The sequence below is a fragment of the Chiloscyllium plagiosum genome, unplaced genomic scaffold, assembly GCF_037043375.1.
Source record: "Chiloscyllium plagiosum isolate Xiang-an unplaced genomic scaffold, Cpla_swu_hap1 HiC_scaffold_20, whole genome shotgun sequence".
In the NCBI taxonomy this organism is placed as follows: Eukaryota; Metazoa; Chordata; class Chondrichthyes; order Orectolobiformes; family Hemiscylliidae; genus Chiloscyllium; species Chiloscyllium plagiosum.
Window position 1 is genome coordinate 39,164,288 of NW_028270158.1, and position 22,098 is coordinate 39,186,385.

Sequence of the window (22,098 nt, forward strand, 5' to 3'; positions counted from 1 at the left end):
CTGCTCTATCTCTTAACCTCCATTCTCACTGTGATGTGGCAGTATGGGTAATCCAGAAATTAATAGCTTTGGGGTCCTGCTTGCTTGTTTCATCTCTAGCTCCCTAAAGCCTACCTGCATCATCTTCCCCTCTTACTACCTATGTCACTGTTACTAATATGAAACATGATAGCTGACTCTTCATCTATTCCCCAACATAATTTACATTCTTGTGGTTGGCCAAGATTAGCTTTCAGTAATTGGTGATTTCCAAGCTGTCGATAGTATGGTCTTGGTTATGAAATTGTCATTAATGATCAAAGGGAGAAGACTAGGTTTACTTTTGTACATGCTGGTCATTACCTGCTACATATATGTGATGACAAATCCATGCCTGCAGAATATCCAGATCTTAGAATAGATTGCAAATGGTGTTTCAATATCAAAGAGGTCACAAGTAGAATTGAACATTGCAAATTGATAGTGAAAAGTCTGATTCCTAAGCTCCTGATAGAGACAAGTTACAGGTAAAGCAGCTAAAGCGCTGAACCAAGGATGTTTCTTGAGGATGTTTTTCCTGCTGCAGTGTCTGGTATTTACATAATTGGTTTCCATCAGTCATAGCCATTTACCTCAGAAACAGGTGTGATTCCAAATACTGAAGGTGGGTTTTGATGCTTTGACCAACTCCTCCCTATTCCCATATCCCCTGCTTTTGGAACTATCCTGTCTGATTGCCTTCAGTAACCTTAGGACTATATGATGCTATACTCAGTCCAATGCTGCTTTGCCGTCAAGAGCTGTGACTTTCACCTTGGGCACTTCAGTTTAGTTCTTGTTTTCTTGCTTGGCTTAAGGCTGTTCTAAGATCCTCAGATGAGCAGTTCTACTGAAATCCAGGTCACTGATGATTATAAGATACTTGATTTTACTACATACAACCTCTTCTATTACTTCACTTATTTTTGGGGACAATAATAACAATGGACTGGATTAAATGTTTCATTTTAGTGGGTAGGACATATCTGAGCAATCTCCCACATTGTCAAGTGGTGCAAGTATCATAAGAGTATTGGAGCAGCTTAGCAAGGTGAGCAGCTAGCTTTTGATCAGAGATCTTCTGTTGTAAAGGTGTCTACTTGTCATGTCTGGATGAGGATTGTGTCTGGTTCAATGGGGGAAGCGGTTTTAGTTTGGGTTGGGTTTGCAGAGGTAGGAGGGTGAGAGAGTTCAGGTCCTGGGTGTAAGGGCTTTGGGTGAGGTGTAACTGGGGCATAAAGACAGATTTCTTCTGACCTGTTCCTCATTTGAAGTATACTAATGACTGTCTTGACTTAATCTCAATCAGCTATGGCAATGGCAGCAACAAATAAATACTTACTGATACAAGGCGCAACTGGAGATCGGCTCTGTTGGTAACCCTTAGCACAACGGTTGCATGTGATGCCAGTCACACCATCCTTGCATGGACACTGTCCTGTTGTCTGATTGCAGGTTTTACCAGCTGCACCAACAGGATGACAGTCACAAGCTGAAAAATTAGAGGAACAGGTACAAGTCAGTTGAAGTGTCAGATCAATAGAATTATGAGCAGCCACACAATATGTTTGCACAAAGACATGCGGTACTAGACCATAAGACCACCGACCATAAGTTATAGGAGAAGAATCAGGCCATTTGGCCCTTCAAGTTTGCTCCACCATTTAATTATGGCTGATATGTTTCTCAACCCCATGCTCCTGTCTTCTCCCCATAACCTTTGATCTCCTTACTCTTCAATAACCTGTCTCTGACTTACATGCATTCAATAACTTGTCCTCCACAGCCTGCTATGAAAATGAATTCCACAGATTCAGCACTCAGTTCTAAAGGGTCAGCCCTTCACCCTGAGGCTGAGCCCTCAGGTCCTGGTCTCTCCTGCTAGTGAAAGCATCTTCTCCATGTCTATTTAAGCCTTTCAGTATTCTGTAAGTTTCAATGAAATCCCCCCTCATCCTTCTAAACTTCATCTTTCGGTTTTCATCAAGTATAGGCGCAGAATCCTCAACTGCTCCTCATATGACAAGCCCTTCATCTCCGGGATCATTCTTGTAACCTTCTTTGGACATCCTGAAATGTCAACACATGCCCCCTCAGATACAGGGTGCAAAGTTGCTCATTATATTCCAAATATGTTCTGACCAGAATCTTATACAGCCTCAGCAGTTCATGCCTGCTCTTATGTGGTAGTCCTCTTGAAATGAATGCAAACATTGCATTTGTCTTCCTAACTGCCAACTGAACATATTAACCTTAAGACTTCTAAGACTAATATGATCCAACTGAATGTTTTTGTACTCTGTCCCATTGTTAAGAAATTCAGGACTGTGTTTCCAAATTGCCAATACTGCCAATTATAATAGATCATTAAATTATAAAATGGTTACAATACAGAAGAATACCATTTGGCTTATTGTGAAGTATTTGCTGTGTACAAGAGCAATTCAGCTGGTCTCATTCTTTTCAACTCTGTCAAGATTTTCTCTTCAGATAATTATTTATTTTTCTTTTAAAATCCACACTTGTGTCTGACTCCACCACATCTTCAGGCAGTGTATTCCACATTTAAGAATCCATTGCATAAATAACTGTAAAATACTGCAGGTGCTGGAAATCTGAAATAAAAGAGAGAAATCTGGAAAAATGCAGTAGACCTGGCCATATCTGGTCAGAGAGAAACAAAGTTAATGGAAGAAGTCTCCAAAGAGAAGTCTTTGGATTCTCAATGTTAACACTGTTTCTCACTTCTTAGATGCAACCAGACATGCTGAGTTTATTCAGCATTTTCTGTTTTTAATCCACTGTATAAAGATGTTTTTTCCTAATTACAGTATTGTTTACTACTTGACCGTTCTGTCAATGGGAACAGTTTCTGTCTGTTTTCTCCATCCAGGCCTCTCATGATTTTGAGTACATGCATCAAATTTCCAATCATCCTTTTCATAAAGAAGAACAGCCAGCTATTCTAATTTATCTACAAAGCTAAATTCTCAGCCCTGAACTGTTTGGGTAGATCTTCCTCTCAAAAGCCTTTCCACTTTTCAAAAATTCAGAATCCCACCCTAGTTCACCATAAATTCCTTGTTTTTATACTCTGCTGCTCTTTATAATGTCCTGGATCATTTATGCCTTATGAACTGCTTTCTTAACCTATCTGCCATTGTCAGCAAGTTGTAAACATGCTCATAGAGTCATAGAGATGTACAGCACAAAACAGACCCTTTGGTCCAACTTATCCATGCCAACTAAATATCCTAACGTAATCTAGTCCCATTTGCCAGCTCTTGGCCCATATCCCCCTGAACCCTTCCTATTCATATACCCATCAAGATGCTTTTAAATGTTGTAATTGTACCAGGGTCCACCACTTCCTCTTGTAGTTCTTTCCATTTTTGCACTACCCTCTGCATGAAAAAGTTTCCCCTTAGGTCCCTTTTAAATTTTTCCCTACTCATCCTAAACCTATGCTCTCTAGTTCTGGACTCCCCCACCCCATGAAAAAGACCTTGTCTATTTACCCTAACCGTTCCCCTCATGATTTTATAAACCTCTGTAAGGTCACCCTCGGCCTCCGATGCTCCAGGGAAAACAGTTCAGCTTCTCTTTGTAGCTCATATCCTCCAACCCTGGCAACATCCATGTAAATCTTTTCTGAACTCTTTCAAGTTTCACAACATCCTTCTGATAAGAGGGAGACCAGAATTGCACGCAATATTCCAACAGTGGCCTAATTAATGTCCAGTAGAGCTGCAACATGGCCTCCTAACTCCTACACTCGATGCTATGTCCAATAGAACAAAGAACAAAGAAAATTTACAGTACAGGAACAGGCCCTTCAGCCCTCCAAGCCTGAGATATCCAAATCCACTATCTAAACCTGTTGCCTAACTCCTCAGCATCTGTATCCCTCTGCTCCCTACATACTCATGCATCCGTCCAGATGCATCTTAAATGAATCAACCATCCTCCTCTACTATCTCTGCTGGCAACGCGTTCCAGGCACCTACCACCCTCTGTGTAAAGTACTGGCCGCGTGTATCCCCCTTATAGTTTTCACCTCTCACCTTGAAAGCGTGACCTCTCGTTATTGAATCCTTCGCCCTGGGAAAAAGCTTATCTCTATCTACCTGTCTATACCCTCCATGATTTTGTAGATCACAATCAGGTCCCCCCTCAATCTCATTTTTTTCTGATGAAAACAAACCTAACCTACTCCACCTCTCTTCATAGCTAGCACCTTCCATACCGGGTAAACATCGTAAACCTTCTCGGCACATTCTCCAAAGAGTCCACATCCTTTTGGTAATGTGGCGACCAGAACCGTACACGATATTCTAAATGCAGCTGAACCAATGTCTTATACAATTTTAACATGACCTGCCAGCTCTTATACTCAATACGCTGTCCAATGAAAGCAAGCATACCATATGCCACTCTGTCCATCTGTGCAGCAAACTTCAGGGTACAATGGACCTGAGCTCCCACTCTCTCTGCTCATCAACTTTTCCCAAGCCTCTTCTGTTTACTGTATAATTCACTCTAGAATTCCCAAACTGCATCACCTTACATTAGCCTGGATTGAACTCCATCTGCCACCTCCCTGCCCAACTCTCTAGTCTATCTGTATTCTCCTGTATTCTTTGACAGTCCCCTATGCTTTCTGCTACTCCACCAATCTTTGTGTCATCTGAAAACTTGCTGATCATACCAACAGTGCCCTCTTCCAGATCATTTATACATATCACAAACAACAGGGGCCCAGTTCTGATCCTTGTGGAACACCATTGGCCACCTTTCTCCATTTCGAAAAACTCCCTTCAACTACTACTCTCTGTCTCTTGTTGCTCAACCAGTTCTTTATCCACCTAGCTAGAACACCCTGCACACCATGTGACTTCATTTACTCCATTAGTTTACCATGAGAAACCTTATCAAATGCCTTACTAAAGTCTATTTACATGACATCTACAGCTCTTCTTTCATTGATCAACTTGGTCACTTCCTCAAAGAACTCTATTAAGTTGGTAAGGCATGATCTCCCCTGCACAAAACCATGTTGTCTATCATTGATAAGCCCATTCTTTTCCAAATATAAATAGATTTTATCCCTCAGTACCTTCTCCAGCAACTTTCCCATCACTGACGTCAGGCTTGCTGGTCTGCAGTTACCTGGAATATCCCTACTACCCTCCAGTCCTCCGGCACCTCACCTGTGTTTAAGGATGCTACAAAGATAACTGTCAGGACCCCAGCTATTTCCTCTCTTGCCTCCCTCAGCAAGCTGGGATAGATCCCGTCCAGTCCTGGGAATTTGTCCACCTTAATAACCTCTAGCCTACCCAACACATCTTCCCTACTTATGTCAACATGATCCGGAGTACTCAAACGTCTATCTCTAATCTCAACATTCATCATGTCCCTCTCTTCAGTGAACACTGATGCAAAGTAATCATTCAGAATCTCACCCATTTTCGCAGGTTCGACACACAGCCTTCCTTCCTTATCCTTTTTTGGACCAATCCTTTCTCTAGTTACCCGCTTGCTACTTAAATAAGAATAAAAGGCTTTGGGATTCTCCTTAATTCTGCTTGTTAAAGCTATTTAATGATCCCTGTTAGCCTGCTTGATTCCTTGTTTAAGACTTGTCCTACTCTCCCAATATTTCTCCAAAGCCTGTTCTGTTCTTAGCTGCCTGGACCTTATGTACGCTTCCCTTTTCCTCTTGGCTAGTTGTACAATTTCTCCTGTCATCCACGATTCACAAATCTTGCCTTTCCTGTCCTTTGCTTTCAACGGGACATGCCTATCCTGTACTATCTTTAACCTATCTTTGAAAGCCTCCCACATATCAAATGTGGACTTCCCTTCAAATAGCTGTGTACAATCCACACTTCCCAGCTCCTGCCTAATTTTGATATAACTGGCCTTGGCCCAGTTTAGTACTTTCCCCTTATGACCACTCTCATTTTTGTCTATGAGTATTCCAAAATTTACAGAATTGTGGTTACTGTGCCCAAAGAAATCCCCCACCACAACCTCTACCACCTGGCCTGGCTCATTCCCCAACACCAGGTCCAATATGGCTCCTTCCCTCGTTGGACTAATGACATGCTGCTCTAGAAAATTCTACTGGAGGTTTCTTACAAATTCTGCCCCATTCAAACTTCTGACACTAAGTGTATCCTAGTCAATGTTGGGAACATTAAGATCTCCCATCACCACCAACCTGTTTCCTCTATATCTTTTTATAGTCTTTTTACCTATTTGTTCTACTACCTTGTGCTCACTGTTGGGAGGCCTGTAATACAGCCCCAACAACATAACTGCACCTTTCTTATTTCTCAGCTCCACCCATAATGCCTCAGTCCTCAAGCCCTCCATAATGTCCTCCTTTAGCACAGCCGTGACATCATCCCTGACCAGCAATGCAACTCCTCCTCCCCCTTTTATTTCCCTCCCTGTCCTGTCTGAAGCATCTATATCCTGGAACATTTAGTTGCCAATCACGCCCTTCCTTCAACCAAGTCTCTGTGATTGCAGTAATGTCATACTCCCAGGCACCAATCCAAACCCTAAGTTCATCTGCTTTACCCACTATACTCCTTGCATTAAAGTATATGCACTTCAGGCCACCGGTTATTTTGCATTCACCTGCTCTCTGCCTATGCTTCCCCTTATTAATGCTAACTTCATAAGGCAAAGCATACCAAATGCTTTGTTCACTATCCTATCTACCTGCGACTCCACTTTCAAGGAACAATGAACCTTTACTCCAAGGTCTCCTTGTTCAGCAACATTCCCCAGGACCTCACCATTAAGTGCATAAGTACTGCTCTGATTTGCCTTTCCAAAATGCAGCACCTCACATTTATTTAAATTGAACCCCATCTGCCACTCCTCAGCCCATTGGCTCATCTGATCAAGATACCGTTGTAATCTGAGGTAACTCCTTCACTGACCACTACCCTTCCAATTTTGGTGTCAACTGCAAACTTACTTACTATAACTCCAATGTTCATATCCAAATCATTTATATAAATGATGAAAAACAGTGGACTTAGCACCGATCCTTACGGCACACCACTGGTCACAGGCCTCCAGTCTGAAAAGCAACCCTGCACCACCACCCTCTATCTTCTACCTTCAAGCCAATTCTGTATCCAAATGGCTAGTTCTCCCTGTACTCCCTAACAAGTCTCCCATGAGGAACTTGGTCAAATGCCTTACTGAAGTCCATATAGATCATGTCTACTGCTCTGCCCTCATCAATCCTCTTCGTTACTGCTTCAAAACTCAATCAAATTTGTGAGACATTATTTCCCATGCACAAACCCATGTTGACTATTCATAATCAGTCCTTGCCTTTCCAAATGCATGTGAGTCCTGTCCCTCAGGATTCCCCACCAGGCTCCTTTAAGAAATCTGCATCTTTTTTTCATTAACCTGTTGTCCTTCCTGCAAAAATATTTCATTTCACTTTCCTCTGCTTTAAATTTGATTTGCCTATTCCACCAGTGTATCATTATCCTCTTCATGGTTCGCAATGAGTCCAACTTTTGTGACATTTGCAAGTTTTGAATTTGTCCTCTGCAAGCTAAGTCTAGGTGAATAACAGACACGAAGAAAGCAAGTGATCCCATCCTCCTCATGTAGAGATCCAAATCGATTACCACGGATGAACCCTACTCAGATACCTATATCAGACACTGTCAGAGATAAATCTGGCAAACATTGCCCTCTCTCCAAGGTGCTGAAATCCTGTTAGCACATGTTGACACCTCCTTCTCTAAAACCAACTCCTTTTGAGATATTTCTGATCAACCTGAACCGACATTTGTAACACACAATTGGAGCAGATGGGACATGAACCTAGGGTCCCCTGGTTCAGAGATAGGGACACTAGAGGACTGCGCCACAAGGGTCCTCAAATAGATATTTCAATCAACCTGTTCAGACACAATATGGATGAAATGGGACTTGAACCCCAGCCTTCAAGCTCAAAGTTAGGGACACTAACACTGTACCACCAGAACCTTCCAGCTCCTTTTTACCATATAAAGCTGCTTTGTGGCTTTGTGCTGAATCTCACTAAAGGGCTGACTACCTTAAGTGCTCTGGGATGTACATTATCAGCCACTACGGATTTATTGGCCTTCCATCCCATCAATTTCTCTAATACTATTTCCCTACTAAACATAGTTTCCTCTTTCCTCATCAGACCATATCTTCCCTAACATTTCTGGGATATTATCATTGTCCTGCTTTGTGAAGACAGAATCAAAGTATGTATTTAATTTGTCTGTCATCTCTTTGTTCCCCATTATATCTTCCTCTCTTTCTGACTGTAAGAGACCTACATTTGTTTTCATTGTTTTCTCTTCACATGTTGATAGAATAAATGAGGAGAAAACCATTCAGTGGCAGAATAATTGATAACCAAAGGCCACAGATATAGAATGGCTGGCAAAAGAACCCAAAGTAGTACATAGAAGGAAAAAGGTGCAGGACAGTGTGGTGTTATGGGAAGGATTGCCTAAAGGAGTGGTAGATACTGATTCAGTAATAACTTTCAGAGGGGAATTAGAAATATTTGAAAAGGAAATGTGCAGATGTACACAGCAAGTTAGGGAGTGGATTAATTGATGAATTGGCAGAACAGCCATTTCTTTCTGGATGGCCTCCTTACATGCTCTCTGATTTATACTCAATGCAGTGAAAGTTGATAATCTTCAGAACCACAAAAAGAACAGCAGAACAGATAAATATGGCTGCAGGACGTTATCCAGTTATGTCAGCACTGCCGCATGCCCCTTTAGTCAAACATTTTCTCTTAATGCATAAATTCCACCGAGATCCTCAAATATGTTGGAGGAGAGTAATGCCTCATTCTTCTTTGCTGTAATCAGGATTGCTACTGCTCCACAACAAGGGCAGACAGGGTGGAGCCAACTGGAAATTGTCCATCTGCCCATAGCAATCTATTCTCATGGATTTTACCCAATCCATCTAATGTCAAAGATAATCCTTGTGTAATATTTCTCTAAAGATAAATGGCGATAGATAAAGTCACCATTGTGCCAGTGGACCATAGGACTGCTGTCTCATTAGACGGATAGACCTCTGGCGGCTGTTTAACCTGAGGGTCACCATGCTTCAGGCAATGGGCAAGATTGAGAAGCTGGGACTTGCATGGTGATCTTATCCGATACAGGAAATGAACCTGTGCTACAGGCATTACTCTGAATCGCAAACCATCCATCCAACCAACTGAGCTAATTGACCTCCAAGATCAAGATATGCTCCAATGCTATAATTTTCTTTCTCTGTATGCATGGAATATATTTGAAAGACAAGTGTAAAAGTGGGTATGATCACTTTTAATGAGCTGGAATGTTTTGCCTAGATAGTAAGGCTAAAATCTAGAACATTATCTTTTTTTTTGACTGCTCTTTAAGTGGTCTAAGTATAAACTTAACACAGTTACTAAGCAATAAAATATTGAAATAACCCTAAATATAACATCTGGGTCTGACAAGTGCTTTTTAAAATTTTCTTGGGTCTTGCTAAAAGCAAGCAGGTTAAAGGTTTTCACCTGTCCATGGAGCAATGTACAGCTTTCTTTAATTAGTTGCAGTGTGAAAGTTCAAATCCTGTTATTGACAGCAACATTACTCCTGAGATATGCCAAGAGTGACCTGCCGGTGCCATGATTGGCTAACTGAACCAGGCAGCTGTCCAGAAAAGATGCATTCACAAAATTACTGTAAATTCCTTCTCATACATCTAGGCTGTACTGAGTACAGCTGATGTGGCTGGTCAAGTGGTTGATGGGTTGCATGCATTAGGGCTGCAACTATTATTGGAGCAACATCACTCCAAACAGGAAGGGTTATATCACTGTGAGCATGCAGTGTGGACAGATGGATCACTGCTTTTGGAGACCTGAGTCTAAGCCACAGCTGGATACCTATGTTTGATGCAAATGACAGCTGTTACATATTAAAGATGAATTATCACTGTATCAGTGCGAGTTTTACTTCACTCTGCTGGGAATACTTTAAGATAATGGGCATAAGGGCAAGAATGCTCCAGAGTGTAACTATTTTCTAATTACTTTAAGGTTCAGTTTTAAAAATGTAAATTAATGAAATTAGCAGTTGATATTTCTGAGTTCCCTGCCATGGATCCACCTGCAGACACAGACTTGTCAGACACAGCAAGCAGTTTAGCCTCCAGTTTCACTTGGCCTTCAACACCAGTACATGTACACTACTTCAGTATGGCTTTAGCTCCATCTGCTCCAAACTGTGCGGCAGAAGGTGCATCTACTGAGCCCTGGGGACAAGGTTCCATCTGTAGGATGAAAATGGTCTCTGGCCACCCTGTGTCACAGCCAACCAGAAAAATAAGCAATGTACAATCTGGGGGAGGGGGAGAATTGAATCTGGAGCTTTGCTTTGTAGTTTCTTGCTTGCTTGCGCTGTAATGTCCACTTAAGGCCCCTATTAAAGTGAATTGAATCAAAATGATAGGAAGAGTATTCAGTCAAATATGTTCTCAATGCAGATTTCTAACCAATTTGTATAATTAGATTCTAATAACACACTGGCCCAGGAAATGTGTGAGATAATGTGCTGAGAAGTGTACTCCTGCACCTTTGCTGTCAGCTCCATAGTGATCTCAGGGTCAAAGGGTGATCATACGATGTGCATAGGTGGTGCATCTAAAGTATCTGGTTCTTCAATGATGTCAGGAAGCTTGGTGCAAGTATTTTTGACTTAAGCAGTCCTACCAGTCCTTAGAGGAGAGATTTAAGAGTTACTTTACGAAGGGTGTTAAACGAGGTTGAGGCCCCAAGGAGTTGGGTAGGCAGTTAGTGTGAAGATATTACTGACCTTCCCATGTTTACCATTAGTAACTATGTGACATCTTCCAGCAGTTCAGCCTGTTTCTGCATCCAGCCCTTAATGTCATAGAGTCATAGATTCATACAGCACAAATAGACCCAATCAGTCCATGCTAAACATAATCCCACCTGCCAGCTCCTGGTCCATATCCTTCCAAACCTTTCTGAGTCATGTATTTAAATAACTACTTTTCATCATTAATATAAATGATTTGGATGTGAGCATAAGACATATAGTTAGTAAGTTTGCAGATGGCACCAAAATTAGAGGTGTAGTGAACAGCAAAGAAGGTTACCTCAGATTACAATGGGATCCTGATCAGATGGGCCAATGGGCTGAGAAGTGGCAGATGGAGTTTAGTTCAGATAAATGCTGAATAGTTTATACACAGTGAGCAGCGAAACTAACCAGACATTGGACACTGAGCAACTACTGAACACTGACTGCATTATTGGGCACTAACTGACTGGTAGACATTGAAGAAGATTTTGATATTGACAAATATTGGTGACTGGTTGGTTACTGGGCACAAAACAGTTGGTGGACACATTAATTAGTGGAAACTGACAAGTTATGGGACAGAGCCCAATTGTTTAACACTGACTGACAGGTAGACACTGAATGGATGGTCAAAACTAACCAAAACAAAAATGCAGTCGTAAATCAAAATAATGTGAAAAATGATTGTAAGTGAAAATCATACTTAACATAGCTGAGAATTCCAAGAACAAGTCAGGCGCAGACAGGTTGCAGTGCATGAAGTGTCAGGGACCAGTGGAAAACCTCTGACAAGATGGAAGGTGACTAGAAAGGTGACAGCAACAGGAAATTACAGTGAAAATGTTAAACTGTTCAAAGATTGGTAAGGAGGGGAAACTGCTATAAAGCAAGCTTTCTTGGTATGGGTCTGGAGTCACAAACAGGTTCAAACTTCTCTAAATGACACCAATAATTCTGACAAATTTATATATCAATCTGACAGTGTCATAATCACTATTACAGATTACCAACTTTTTAAAACCTTATTTCTAAATTTCTTTAAATTGAGTTCATATTATCAAAATGCATGATGAAATCTAAAACTAAGTTATTGTCTCTGGCTATTAATCTGTGTACTATCCAGTGACTATATACAGGTGTGTCTTATTGTTCATGTATATTTGCGGACATTCCTTACACTATTGTCTGGGCAGCGGTCAGCTTTAGTTGAATCAGGAGCTAATATGTCTTCTTTCAATACTCTATTGGGATATAATGGTGTCACCTCCAGTGACATTCTGTGAGAAAGTTCTGACAGGAAAGTAGAAGTGAAAGAAAAGGGTTGAGAGGCAGCTTCAGAGAAAGCAGCAACTGTAAAGCCCATGTTCTGGGGTTTCCTTCAAAGGCTCTGTTCCAGCCAAATGAGGGGAAGTTTTTCAAAAATGTAAGCAGGGAAATCCCCTGAGATTTCAGCCTTATTGTACAAGATTACATTGGAAAGACTGACACAATTTATTACACTCGTTGCCAGTACGTTTATAAACTGCAAAGCTGGGATTAGTTTACAAGGAAATGAAGAAGCACATGATGGAAATGCTGCTTTAGCAGCCTAGGAGGGAGTGGGAATATTCAGTCAGGGGACGTCAAGCTGGGGTTAGCCTTGTAAGAGAAGCTGATCACAGAGGCTTGGCAAGCAAACATTGAACTTAGGAGAGGACCAGTCAGGGAAACCTGCTTGGCAAACATAAAACACAATTTTCATCAGAGGAAGATCCAATCAATGAGTACATGACAGAAAAGCAAATATTACAAGACCAGCTTCCTCCACTTGTTTACCAACATGGAAACAGCCTCAGATCATCACTGAGATCAAGATCTAGATCCATATCCAGACAATCGTGAGACTGGGATCCAGATCTAAACCATGATCAGTGCTGAGATCAGAATCCGGGTCAGCGCTGAGACCAGAATTTATATCTAGATTCAGACCAGCACCAAGATTGTAATCCAGATGCATATTTAGAATATCACTGAGATCAGGATCTAGATCCAGGTCAGCCCTGAAATCAATATCCAGATCAACACCAAGATTGAGACACATATATAGATAAGCAGTTAGGTCATGATACCGATCTAGACTAGACCAGTACTGAGTTTGGAGTCCAAATCCAGAGCAGCACTGAGATTAGGAATCCAAATACATATCCTGATTTGGACCTGGATATGCACAAAGATTGGTATGCAGATCTAGATGAGGACTAAGATCTGGATCCAGATGTAGGTTAGCAGTGAGATTGGAATCCCAATCAAAATCCAGATCAGTAGTGATATTGTGTTCCAGATTCAAAGTCAGATGACCAGGGAGATCAGGACCAGATTCTGATCTAGATCAGCCTTAAAATCAGATTCAGATCCTGACCAAGATTAATAATAAAATCAATATCCAGATTCTATTATAGATTAGCAGTGAAATTAGGACTGAGATCCAGATCTGCAATGAAACCTCGATCCAGATTAGCATCAGCATCAGATTCCAGACTGATATTCAGCAGATAGATCAGAATTCAGATACAGCCCAGATTAACTCTGGGATTAAGATCCTGATCAAAGTCAGCACTAAGATCAGGTTCCACCTCCAAATCTAAACTCATATCATAAGACCATAAGACATAGGAGCAAAATTAGGTCATTCGGCCCACCAAGTCTGCTCCACCACTTGATCATGGCTGATAAGTCTCTCAACCACATTCTCCTTCCTTCTATTTGTAACCCTTGATCCCCTCACTGATCAAGAATTTATCTATCTGTCTTAAATACACTCAATGACTTGGCCTCCACAAACATCTGCGGCAATTAACCACCCTCTGGCTGAAGAAACATGGCTCTGGGGTGGTTATTAAGCCAACAGGTTAGATGGAATATCAGAGCGCTCATTGTTCTGGGGCTGGGGCTTAACCTCAAAACTCAGACTCCTTTAAATTTTCTGAACTGCTCCAATAAAGCACTAAAACATTCCAACAGCATTATCTAAGCTGGCTACCTTTAAATAGATAACGTACCAATTAGCAAACAGAACTCCCATTTGATTTATATTTATAAAATGGAGGATAATAAAACATGTAATAGTACAGGAGGGGAACAGGCCCTTCAGCCCACAGTGTGTGTGCTAGCCTTTGTAGGATTCTAAACTATTCTCATTTGTCTGCACAAGGTCCATATCCCTCGATTCCCTCCCCTTAGATGTATCTGTCTAAATGTCTCTTAAATGTTAATATTGTATCTGCAGTATTTTTCAGGTGCCTACCATCCAGCTGAGTAAAAGACTTGCCTTGCACATCTCCTTTAAACATCCTCTTCTCACTTTATACCTATGCCTCCTACTATTTTACATTTCCACACTGGAAAAAGTCTCTGATTATCCACCTTATCTATGCCTCTTCTAATTTTATATGCTTTGATCAAGTTTGCCCCTCAGCCTCCGATACTCTCGTGAGAACAATCCAAGTTTGTCTGACCTTTCCTTATAGGTAATGCACTCCAATCCCAGCACCGTTCTGGAAAATCTCCTTTGCACCCTTGCCAAAGCCTTCACATCCTTCCTATAGTATGGCAACCAGAGCTGCACACAATACTCCAATGTGACCTGACCAAAGTATTATACAGTTGCAACATGACTTCCCAACTTTTGTATTCAATGCCCTGACCAATGTAGAAGTATGCTATATGTTTTCTTTACCACCTTATCCACCTGTGTTGTCACTTTCAGGGAGATATGGACTTGGACTCCAAGATTCCTCTGTACATTAATGCTCCTAAAGGTCCGTCCATTTACTGTATACTTTCCTCTTGCATTTGATCTCCCAAAATGCATCATCTCACTTGTCCAAATTAAACTTCATCTGCTTTTGCTCCATTCAACTTTCCAGCTGATCTATATTTGCTGCATCCTTTAATATCCTTCCTCACAATTCCACCAATTTTTGAGTTATGTGCCAACTTATTAATCAGACCATGGACCTTTTTAGCAAATGATTTATATAGGAATAATGGTGCATTCAGCACTGATCCTTATGGAACACAAATGGTCACAGAAATCCAGTCAGAGAAACACCCCTCCATAACTGCCATTTGCCTTCTGTGGCCAAGCCAACTTTGTACCCAACTTGCCAAATCACCATGGACTCTATGTGATTTAATCTTCTGGACCAGCCTACCATGAGGGACCTGGTCAAATGCTTTAGTAAAGTGTATGTAGACAACAGCCCCTGCCTTATCCTCATCAATCATCTTCATTACTTCCTCAAAACTCTCAATCAAGTTTGTGAGACCAGACCTCCCCTGCTAAAACCCATGCTGACTATCCCTAATAAGTCAATTCTTAGAGTAAATCGTGACTCTAAGAATCTTCCCTACCACTATTGTAAGGCTTGCTGGCCCATAATTTCACGATTATCCCTGTTGCCCTTCTTGAACAAAGGAACAACATTGATTATTCTCCAGTCTGTAGGACCTTGCCTGTGGCTAAAAAGGATACAAAAATCTCTATCAAGGCCCTAGCAATCTCCTCCCTTGCCTCCCTGAGTTTCCTTGGATAGAATTCATCAGGCCCTGGGGATTTGTCTACCTTCATTTTTTTTAATGATACCAAACACCTCCTCCCTCTTAGTATTGACATGCCTTAGAGTATCAACAAATCCCTCTCTAAACTTACCATCATATATTTCTTTCTCCTTGGTGAATACCAATGCAAATAACTCATTAAGGACCTCACCAACTTCCTCTGTCTCCACACATAAATTCCCTTCTTTGTTCTTGACTGGACCTATCCTTTCCCAATGATGCCTCTAGATCCTGATATACAGATTAAATGTCTTGGAATTCTCCTTAATCCTACTCACCAAGTGCATTTCATGGCACCTTCTAGACTTCCTAATTTCTTTTTTAAGTTCTTTTCTGCCTCCTTTGTATTCCTTAAGGGCCTTGTTTGATTTCTTTTTCCTAAACCTTATAATTGCTTCCATTTCCTTTTTAATTAAACTTACAACATCTCTCATTATCCAAGGTTCCCGAATCTTGCCACCCTTACCTTTTATTTTCACAGAAACATGCTAGTTCTGAACTCTGGTCAACTGGCATCTAAAAGACTCCTATGTGTCAGATGTGGAATTACCTTCAAACAATTGCCCCAATCCATTTTTTTTTACCAGTTCCTGCCTAATACTGTTGTAATTAGCCTTCCCCCAGTTTAGCACTTTCACCCATAGGCCAGTCTTATCCTTTTCCATAACCATCTTAACACTTTTGGAATTATGATCATCATTCCCAAAACCTTCCGCTACTGAAACTTCAATCAGCTGGCCAGGCTATTTCCCAATACAAGGTCTAATATGGCCCCTTCCATAGTTGGACTACCTACATACTGCTTCTAGAATCCATTCTGGATATTCCAAATAAACTCTGCCCTATCTAAACCCCTGCTACTAAAGGCGTCCCAGTGAATACTGGGGAAATTTAAATTCATCACTACTACTACCCTGTTGCTTTTATATCTGTCCATAATCTGTTCCTCTAAATGTCCGCTGGCTTTTGGAGGTCTATAGTATAACCCAATCTTAATGATGGCACCTTTCTTATTACAAAGTTCTACCCATATTTCCTGACTGGATAAACCGTCCAAGATATGCTTTCTTCGTGTAGCTTTGACATTCTCCTTCATCAGTAATGTAGCTCCTCCATCCCCTTTACATCCCTATCAATCTCGGCTGAATTATTGAAACCATGGAATCTTAAGCTGCCAGTCCTATCTTTCGATCAATTGAGTTTCTGAAATGGCAACACAATACCCATACTAATCCAGGCTCTAAACTTGTCTGCCTTATCTATTATACTCCTTGAATTAAAATAAATACAATTCAGACTGCTAGTCCCGCCCCATTCATTAATCTGGCCCTGCCTGTCTTCCTATTAGATTTAATTGATTTAACCCCCCTCTTTTCTTCAAATGCTCTACATGCTGACCTACTGCTCTATTTCCCACCCCTCTGTCAGTTTAGTTTAAACCCTGCCAAGAAGCATGAGCTAATGTCCCTGCAAGGATATTGATGCCCCTTCAGTCCAGGTGCAATATTTAGATTTACCAAAATTATACCAGGGATGAGGGGCTTTAGTCATTTGGAAATACTTAGGTTGTTTTCTTTAAGACAGATGGAGTGAGGAGAAAATCTAACAAAGATGTTCAAAATTATCAAATATTTTGATTGCATTAAAATGGATAAAATATTTCCACCAGAAGGACTGTCAGTCCAATAACATGGATGCAAAACAATTGGCAAAAAATAGAAAGTGGTGATGGGGAAAATGACTGTACAGAGAACCATTGTGCACTCCTGTGTCCTTCAGGATCAAATATTCATCTCCTCCCATTTCTCATTACATGCTGCCCCTAAGTGCTGTTGTCTCAAGGTACAGCATTCAGTTTTCACAGGTACGCTGATGACACCACCCCTCTCAATTCTTCCACTGTTAAATTTTCAGAATTTTTATCTGACATATTGAGGAGCAGAAATTGTTTTCAATTAACAATTGAAGTCTGAAGCCATTCTCTTTGATACATGGTCGACACTCTGTTCCCTAGCTACCAACTCCATCCCTCTCCCTGGCAACTGTTTGAAATTAATCCAGAGTATTTGCAAATTTGGTGCCATACTTGACGGAAAATCAGCTTCCGAACACAAACCCACATTGTCACGGAGGACACTGGTTCCCACCTCATGAAGACAACACAGCTCCACTCTAGTCTGAGCAGCTACATCTTAATCTATATCTACGTCTACTGCTCAACTCTTTGTCCATGTCTTTACTAGCTCTAGACACAACTATTCCAATGTATTCTTGGCTCGCTTCCCATGATGCTCTCCATAAATTTGCTGCCATTTTAAACTCTGCTGCTACTGTCTTAATTTGCAACATCCCTGTAAAGCCATCACCCCACCACCTTTACTAGCTTATACTGGCACCCAATTAAGCAGCATCTCAATTTTAATTTTCACTTGTTTTCAAATCCCTCCAGAGCCTCTCCTCTCCCCACCTACATACGTCCTCCAGACACACAAGATATCTATGCTGCTCTAATTTTGTTTGTTTGTTCTTCACTGGTTTTAATCATTGCACCATGAGAGGCTGTGCCTTAGGTTACTTGGGCCCTAAGCTGTGGAATTTCTCCCCTAAATTCCAAAAACTTGCTTTCTTCCTTTAATTAACTCTTTAAAACATTGACTTAGTTTTATGTCCCCTAATGTGGCTCAATATTTCAGTTTGCTTGAGAACTTTAATGTCTCTGGATGTTTCGTTCCTTTACAGTCCTATATTGATTAACTTTTCATTGTTGTCATGATATGGAATATGATATCTGAAAGAGAGGTGGAAACAGGCAGAATTGTAACATTCCAAAGAGAATTAGATGAGCAATGAAGGTGGCCATACCACAGCAATTTGTGAAGTTTGAATTCAAAGTCTGGAAAGGAGAAAGCTAGCCTAATGGCAACCATGGATCTATCTGTTTATTGTGGCAAAAATAAACCATCGGCTTCACTGATGCCCTTCAGGGAAGAAAATCTAGAATTCTTTCCGACATAAGACTCCAGAGCACACAGCAATGTGGTTTAGTCTGAAATTCCATCTGGGCAGTTGGGGGTGAGCAATAAATGCTGTCCTTCCAGCAATGCCCACAGCCCAAGAGCAAATAAAAAAAATTCCCTCCTGCTCATTTCTTTCACTCACATGCACCCGACATGCTGCCCTACACACCTCCACCATTCTCATGCCCCATGTATCTAGGTGTCTAGGTGCCAGGGTACTTAGGTGCCCAGGTAATCAAGTATCTGTCTGTCTGGGGGTCTGAGTATCTGGGTGTATCACTAACTTGGTGTCTGGCACCTACATAAGTTCAGGTCGTTTCCCGGGGTTCTGTGGTTCTGTGAAAATCCGAGTGTAAAGTGCGTGACAAATAATTCAGCCAAAGATTAATACAATTATTTTAGAAGTAGGCTGGGGCACTGGATGATTCAGAGTTGGGCAGCTTTCACACATGGTTTTGGACCTGATACCCTCTCAGTACAAAATGCAAAGGTTGATTCCTGCTCTGGGATCAATCAGAATTATTCACTTTGCTCCACTTCTCTGACTGAAACCATAGACCTTACAGCTCTGGAAAAAGTGCAGATTTAAGAAGAAACTCAAGTTGGTGCCATAAATAATATCAAGAAACTGAAACAAATTTGAAGCAATTCCAGTTTGTTGGATCGATGTTTGCAACGCAGAATCTTTCCACACGTTCCACTTCAACTCCTCATCTCAGATGTCAGTTTGTTCTCTTTAATCAGCATTACAAATAAACATATGTCCAAGGGACAGAATTCCTTGTTGTTGTTTGCCACCCAGGCTGTGTTCCAGATATTAAACAAAGTGAGCACCATTCCACCTCACAGATACAGCATTTCATTGAACCAGTATTAAAGTCTGGAGCAGAATTTCTCATTGTTTGGTTTACTGGTAAACTCCATCTGTTCAGCCAGATTCCAATACACAGCCACAATCAAGTCTGGGGTTTATTTATTTTTTGTATTTGTTCCATTGTTCCCTTGCCTTGAATCGCAATAGGCGAGATTACTGGTCACCCTCCTACCACACAGCATAATGTGTGGAAGCAACTGCAAATTCCACCCCCTTGCCTGGAGATTGGAAAATAAATCCATGGTCTTCTGACATGAGAAAGTCTGTTATAAACAAACCTGATGACTTCAATAACAACTTATATTGATATAGTACCTTTACTGCTGGTTAAAAAAGAAGTCCCAAGGCACTTATGTTATGAAACTAAGAACTGAACCACATGTGGATATATTAGATCAGATGACCGAAAGTTTGGTCAAAGAGGTAGATTTAATACAGATAAGGTCAGAAGTCACATGACACCAGGTTATAGTACCAAAGGTTTATTTGAAATCACAAGCTTTCAGAGTGCTGCTCATTTGACGGGTGAAGTCACTTCTGACAAAGCAGCAGCGCTCTGAGAGCTTGTGATTTCAAATAAACCTGTTAGACTATAACCTGGGGTCATGTGACTTCTAATGTTATCCACCCCAGTCCAACACCAGCACCTTCATATCATTAATAGAAATGGACCGTCTTAAAGGAAGAAAGCAAGATGGAGAGGCAGAGGTGCATGGAAGGATTTTCTGAGATTAAGAGCCGAGGTATCTGAAGGATTGGACACCAAAGGTGAGGTGAAGGAAGTCATGAATAAGTCTGGACGCCACACCAACACTCAAAACATAACAGAGTTTCATAACAGAGTTCAGGCAAACCTGTACCCTGCACTCCCCCACCTCCCACCAACCCTGCCAAATCTCCAAGTTAACTCACAGGTCTGATCAATGAGAGAAAATTCACCCCATAAAAAAAAGTAAGGAGATGTTCCTCCAATCATAAGCCAACTTTCTCCTGTCTAGTAAATATACTAGCAACAAACACAGGGGAGAAACAATCTGTGATTGGAGGATCAGCGAGTGGCTAGGAAAGTAAATGCCAGCAAACTGGGAGTGAGTAATCAGGGGCCTGGAACTGGGGACCAGAGCAGAAGCTGGGAACTAAGCTCCAGGAACTGGGGACCAGAACAGAAGCTGGGAGCTAAGTTACAGGAAATGGGGACCAGAACAGAAGCTGGGAACTAAGCTCCAGGAACTGGGGACTAGAGCAGAAGCTGGGAGCTAAGCTCCAGGAACTGGGGACCAGAGCAAAAGCTGGGAACTAAGCTCCAGGAACTGGGGACCAGAGCAGAAGCTGGGAACTAAGCTCCAGGAACTGGAGACCAGAACAGAAGCTGGGAACCAAGCTCCAGGAACTGGGGACTAGAGCAGAAGCTGGGAGCGAAGCTCCAGGAACTGGGGACTAGAGCAGAAGCTGGGAACTAAGCTCCAGGAACAGGGGCCAGAAGCTAAGGTCTAGTCATGGGGTGGGGAGAAGTTAGGAGCTGGGAAGGGAGGGAGAATGCGGGGCTGGTAGATGATAAGAACTAGCTGTAAGGGGAGGGAGAGAGAGAGAGGGAGAGAGAGAGGGAGGGAGCTGTTAGGGGGTGGCAGAGAAGGAGGGAGCTGTAAGATGGAGAGAGAGAGAGAGACAAGTAAGGGTGAGACAGGGAGAGGGAGCTATAACGGGGAAGAAAGGGAGCTGTAAAGAGGAGAAAGAGAACTGTAAAGGGAGAGGGGGGTACTGTAAGGGGGAGGGAGGGAGCTGTAAGGGCAGAGAGTGGGAGCTTTAAGGGGGCAGAGGGGGAGATGTAAGGGGGAAGGAAGATGAGAGAGGGAGAGAGCTGTAAGGGGGAGGTAGAGTGCGGGAGGTTGAATGCGGGAGGTTGCAGATGTGGACAGAGAGAAGGGAATTGCAAGGCTGAAAAAGAGAGAAAGAAGCTGCAAAGAAGAAGGAACCGTTTTAAAGCCATCAACAAAGGAACTCCCAAATAACTAGGAGCAACTTGCAAATGAATATGGGACCTCCAGCTTGAGGCTGCATCTGCTCAGGAGCTACATAAGAGAAAATATAACAGATAAACACCATGTCAATTGTTAAGTTTAAATTGGAGTCTGAGAATTGAAATGCAGTAATTTCAAGGGTAAAATATTCCAGCTTCAGCATATGCAATGGAAACACATTAGCTGTGACCTCACTACCTGTAGGAGGTATGTTTATAGTGATGCATTTTTTGTGAAGACATATGTGTCAATTATTTTGAAAATAGCAACTTCTGTTATCAATTATGTCAGTTGTCTTTTGCTAATTTAAATATTGCAGTCTCAGAAATTAATGGTTCCCTTGTGTGTTGTGATAGTTAAGTTTAATGGGGTTGATAATTATTGAAGCTACTGATTAATTCTTCTAATTCTGCTTCTGTTTGAGTCCAAATGCTCTCCATGTGAAAATAGATACAGAACACAATGCTACTGTATGACTGCAGTTAGTAAGAATTAAAACGCTGCCCTGAAAATTTAAAAAGTATCCCCCAAAAATCAAAACACAGCTCTTGAAAGAAGACTTTGAAAAGAAAACCCTGTGCCTTGTCACACATCATTATTTTAGCCTTGTGTTTAACATATTAATCAGTTAGTCAACAGTAAGGAAGGTCAAGGATTCAGCCAAT

The 22,098-nt window shown here is 41.5% G+C and overlaps 1 protein-coding gene across 2 annotated transcripts in view; it reads right to left on the minus strand.

Moving 5' to 3' along the window:
* Positions 1–22,098, minus strand: part of LOC122560669 (netrin-3-like) — a 180,966-nt gene that overhangs the window by 64,981 nt on the left and 93,887 nt on the right. For both annotated transcript variants that reach the window (XM_087997825.1, XM_043711558.2), the window contains exon 4: positions 1,361–1,510. In XM_087997825.1, coding sequence (XP_087853951.1) covers positions 1,361–1,510 — 150 coding nt within the window. The remainder of the gene's footprint in view (positions 1–1,360; positions 1,511–22,098) is intronic.